Below are 5,159 nucleotides of genomic sequence, written 5' to 3'. Positions count from 1 at the left end.
CAAGGTAATTAAAACTTTAATTGGGGATAAAATGGATAAATAAAATTCATGTGACGACTACAAAACTTTGATCCTATCTTATATTATAGTAGTAAAGTAGTAATGTCCAAATTTCTGCAGCACATTTTCCTGCTGTAAACTCCAAAAACTTAAAATTAACCTTCAATGGACTAATTTTCTGCATAGGTTTGCGTCTTCTTTCCATTCTTGCTTCTTATTACTTATTATTTATTAATACCCCTTCGTCATTTGCAAACAAAAAGATCCTTCCAAAGTGTCAAGACCTGGGATTGATGCAATTTGTACAATTGATGGAAAAAGTAAATAGTGAAAAAGCTGGATATGTCATCTTCCCTTCTCTTATTGTTTGCAACAGAATAACAATGCTGCAACAGAAATAAAGAGTTAGAGAATCTAGAGATGCAAACAAGAAAACTTCCAAGGCCAATACAATAATTTGGACTTTGAATGAACCACCCTCTGGGCTCTGGGTACAGCATCAAGCATCACCTTTCTCTAAAGAAATAGGTAATGAGGTTTACGTGCGAATCACAACTTGAATGTTTCATGTTTTATCTTGAATCTGTGACAGGAAATGAAAAGGATTATCACAAAATAAACTACTAGACTATTCATAGCAATACACTTTTTGTTGATTCAACCAATAATAATAGGAGAAAGGAAAAAGGGTTATTGCGGTGGAGAGGGAAATAATTAGGCTCATCATGTGAAATTTGTCTCATCTTTTGCCGTTAAACAGAGTTTTAACCAAAGCCAACTATAAAAATCAAATGGACGCTCATAACACAGCAAAAATTTAAGGTAACAGGTAAATGTTTTTGTTTAATCTTCAGTTCAACACGGAAAGAAAGCTGGTCAGGAAGGAATTAAGTGTGCTACTTCGATATGGGCTAATAATATCCGGAACTTATGAATAGCATTCATATGCAAATGACTGTGATGTAGTCTTCTTGAGGAATAAAATTCGAACTTGACAACCAGACAGTTCAGAAATAAAAACTCACAAGCACCTCAGTTCTTTGAATTCCTCAATTGCTTTAGCTGTTAGTGAGAGTGAAATCAATGTATCGATTCATTCCTTGATAGTCAAAGATCCCAAATTCTTGAAAGTTGTTCTTAAAGTGTAAGTATAAGCAGCCTCAATCAGAATTTTTTTAATAACCACCCAAGCAGAGTACTTGTGTGGACTTCTATTAATAAAACCTAAAAGCATAAGTAAGGAGGGCCAAACCTTATTTCCTGATTCTAATGAGGGAGTTTGAACTTCTTTGTTTTGACTTTCTTAAGAGAACAGATCATGCAAGCTTAAGTGCTCTAGTCTAAAAGGCACTCTTCGATATTCAAATGCATATTCACCTTTTTTTGTTTGTTTAGATAACAGAGAAATCCCCAAGGGCCAGTGGCGCGCTTCGAAACTCAGTGGATAATGGACCCATCCCTCGACCCTTCTTCACTTAAATACCAGGATTTTGTCTGCAGTAGGGTCCGAACCTATGACGTGCAGCTAACCCACACGTCACATGTTGCGCTCAACCACCAGACCAGCCCTTGTGGCAAATGCATATTCACCTTTTAGCTCTTACAAAGTGATCCATATATACTAATAAAATATTTGAGCAACACATGAGAAGAAATCATTAAGATATGTGAAAGACATAACATCTAAAGCACAAGAAATAGAAAGAAAGATACCTGGGAGACCAAAATTTTCCTTGCAGTTTGATATATAATCACTGAGCCATTCAATGGCTCTGACAAAGAAACCTCATCTTGAATCTCATGATTGCCTGATAGACGAGGCAGTGACCAGCTTTCTAACTATAAGCTACTCTTTCTTTTTTCACTTACGACCCGATCCCTTTGCTTGCTCAATCCTTTATTATCACCGAATGCCTTTTGATTGGTTGGTGCAGACCCAAAGGCCCCCAAAGCATCAAGAAAGAACTTCTTGTTGGGGATAATCCCATCTTTGTCCATACAGGTCAGCAGTTTTTGTACAAGCTCCTTCATATTGGCTTTAGTGTAGGCTTTATATAGAAGTTTATAGGTTGAGGAGTCTATGGGGAAAGTTTTGGCTGAATGAATACTCTGAAAAAGAACATGTGCTTCCATGGATAAACCATTCATACAATACGTATCAAGCATTGAATTCAATGTTGAAACCTTCTTCTCCTTCTCAGATTCTAGCACCTTATCAAATAGTTCTCTTGCTTTCGCAACACAGTCGCAGTGCCCATACATCACAATGAGGCACTCATATGTGATGTAACTTGGCTTATAACCTAAGTCAGTCATTTTCTCAAGAACTAACTCAGCCTTTTCTCTGAGCCGTGCTTTTCCATAGTTTGTTATCATTGAGTTAAACGTGGGAATGGTAGGTTTTTCCTTGGATTGAAGCAAACTTTTAAAAACTTGTTCCATCTTCTGAAAATCCTGCTTCTTCCCATATGAATCAATCAATATATTAAAAGTAATAATATCTGGTTTCAACTGATTACTCTTCATTCGAGAGAGGATGTGCTCCATTTCCTTGATCATCCCATTTTTCCCATAGGCATCCATTAGACCATTAAACGTGAATACATCTGGAGTGACAATGCTCTCGTCAAGAACTTTCAACAAAGCATCTACCTGTGCAACATTTTTTGCCTGAGCAAAAGCTCTCAAAAGAATGTTGTACGTAACAATACTTGGACTACAACGCTCCATTCCCTTCATCTTCTCAAAGTAACTCATAGCCTTTTCCAAGGCCCTGGATTTATCTCGAGAGTGGAGATGGGCCGAAATGACTGAATTGTACACTGAGGTATCTGGACGGCACCCGCTATTACGCATCTCAGAGAACAGCCACATTGCCATTCTAATCTGCCCTTTCTTCCCCATCACCGATATCAACTTTGAATAAACCCCATTATCCGCTATATACCACCGTTGTTTTTGCATCCATCTGAAAACCTATATATATATTAGATTTATAAGTGAAAGAACTACCTCTGTAAACTTATTCTACTTCACAAGGGGTTCAAAATATGAAAAAGTAAAAGCACGAAGAAGTCAAAGGGGGTTCAACGTCTACAATATATACATAAAAAATAATTTTAATTATATATAAACAGTGTAATTTTTCACCAAAGGGGTTCTGGCCCTTCCTCCCTTCACCCCTGTAAGTCACAACAGTTGACAATTCAAACTATTCAAAAGATATATGAAAAAATTACGATAAAAGAAAAACTTTATTTAAATTTCGAAATCGAAAGGTGTCACATAAATTGTGGGACGGAGGTAGTATTTTATATATTCTCTTTAACAACATCTCAGAATAACTAGACAAACGACAGAGAGGTTTGAAAGTAGAATGGAAATGCAAAATATTTTAGGTAAAAGGAAGGGATCAAACCTCAAGACATTGAAGCCAATTATCAGTCTTGCCAAGTTGTTCAAAGAGCAAGAAACAATGTTCAGTCCTCACTAACTTAACATACTTATCCAGTGTGCTCACTAATGGCTTCTTATCACTGAAATTCCTCATAACCAAACTCACCAGCTCCTGTGCCTCGGAGGATGACCAGTTACGGGTCATCTGACCCGACTTCCTCCCGGGTCGGGTCGACACACAGTAGAAAGCGGGTCTTTTCGATTGTAAATTTAGGCATGGATTGTGGGTCAATTTGGGTTGTTGAAACGATGGAAGTTGACCCGATCCGGAAAAAGAATATGGTAAATTCATTGTCATTGAAAGATATGGCAGAGAAGTTGTGGGAGTTTTTGGGGTTCCACTACTCAGTTCAGAAAGAAGGGATGAGAGAAAATAGGTTCAAAATAGTCCCTAAGGTATGTAGTTTTGTCTCTTACGTTTGTCAAACAGTTACACTTTTAGTCCGTCAATATGTTCGTTAGATTTGATATAAATAGTGGATTTTTTTTTTTTTTTGTGAGAATTCACATTCAGAGATACTCACTCCGTTCCAATTTATGTGAAGATATTGACTGAATACGAAATTTAAGAAATAAAACAAGAATCTTGAAACTGTGATCTAAAAATAAGTTATAGATATTTAAAGGACTATAAATCATCTCAATAAGAGTAGAATAGATACTTTAAAGTTAAATTGTTACTCTAAATATTGAAAGTGTCATTCTTCTTGGGATTGATCTAAAAAAAAGTGTCACATAAACTGGGACAGAGGGAGTACTATTTTTGTAGTTTTTGTTATTTTTGGTTTATCTCTAGAGTTTGGTCAGCTTTTTGAAGTGTAATTTCTGTGTTTTTTTTAAATATCTTTTTGGTGTCTAGTGCAGTTTTTATTGTGCATATTTTTGAATTTGATGAGATTTTGTTGGTATTTATGGTTAAGTCTTTTTTTTCACTATTATCGTCATATCTAACGAACATAAATTGTTAAATATTTAACGGAGTAAAAGTGTTAATTTTTGACAAAATTAAAGCATCAAAACTATTAAATGCATGAGGGACTATTTTAAACCTGCGTTCTAATATAAGGGAGCTTTTTTGTAATTTTCTCTTTGCTATATTGATGAAGTGACGAATTTACCCTTGAAGGATAAAAAACGAAAAAAAAGAGTAACAAAAGGAGAACCAGGCATGGATAGGGGAATTGAACCCGACGTGAATCGAACACGAGCTTTTTTGTAATTTTCTCTTTGCTATATTGATGAAGTGACGAATTTACCCTTGAAGGATAAAAAACGAAAAAAAAGAGTAGCAAAAGGAGAACCAGGCATGGATAGGGGGAATTGAACCCGACGTGAATCGAACACGCAACCTTCTGATCTGGAGTCAGACGCGCTACCATTGCGCCACGGATCCTGGTTGTTAGTTTGTGGAACCACACTTTATATCAACCAACCCGAGACTTAACAACAATTAATACGAGCATTATATTATAATAAAATATACACTTTATTTATTATTTAAAGAGAAAGTCCACTCCGAACAAGTAAAAGTGAACGGATGAAGTATAACAAACCCTTTGAATACATTAGCACAACGAATGATTGATCAGTTCATATTAAACTATAGAGGTATATTTAACAGAATATCATTGTTTTTACATCTATCTATAATTCCAAATAGATGATGAAGATTACGATAGATCGAAACTCGTATACAAATATCT

At 35.7% G+C, this 5,159-nt stretch overlaps 1 protein-coding gene and 1 non-coding gene across 2 annotated transcripts; both read right to left on the bottom strand.

Moving 5' to 3' along the window:
- Positions 1-264: 264 nt before the first annotated feature.
- Positions 265-3,906, bottom strand: LOC132614467 (pentatricopeptide repeat-containing protein PPR5 homolog, chloroplastic). Its single transcript, XM_060328921.1, has 3 exons — positions 3,419-3,906; positions 1,714-2,976; positions 265-583 (listed from the first exon to the last, which is right to left on the bottom strand). The coding sequence occupies exons 1-2, from the start codon at positions 3,752-3,754 to the stop codon at positions 1,840-1,842; spliced, it is 1,473 nt and encodes a 490-aa protein (XP_060184904.1). The 5' UTR covers positions 3,755-3,906; the 3' UTR covers positions 265-583; positions 1,714-1,839.
- An 871-nt stretch (positions 3,907-4,777) lies between these two features.
- TRNAW-CCA (transfer RNA tryptophan (anticodon CCA)) lies at positions 4,778-4,849 on the bottom strand. The gene has a single exon. It is a non-coding gene; the product is annotated as a tRNA-Trp (tRNA).
- Positions 4,850-5,159: the final 310 nt, after the last annotated feature.

This window comes from Lycium barbarum, chromosome 10, assembly GCF_019175385.1.
Source record: "Lycium barbarum isolate Lr01 chromosome 10, ASM1917538v2, whole genome shotgun sequence".
Lineage (NCBI taxonomy): Eukaryota > Viridiplantae > Streptophyta > Magnoliopsida > Solanales > Solanaceae > Lycium > Lycium barbarum.
This window is presented reverse-complemented; position numbering and strand designations above follow the sequence as displayed.

Excerpts from the sequence above, each read along its gene's own strand:
- LOC132614467 (XM_060328921.1), bottom strand. The coding sequence starts at position 3,754 with ATGACAATGAATTTACCATATTCTTTTTCCGGATCGGGTCAACTTCCA. Across the intron at positions 2,977-3,418 it reads ATTGGCTTCAATGTCTTGAG|GTTTTCAGATGGATGCAAAA; the intron begins GTTTGATCCCTT and ends ATATATATATAG.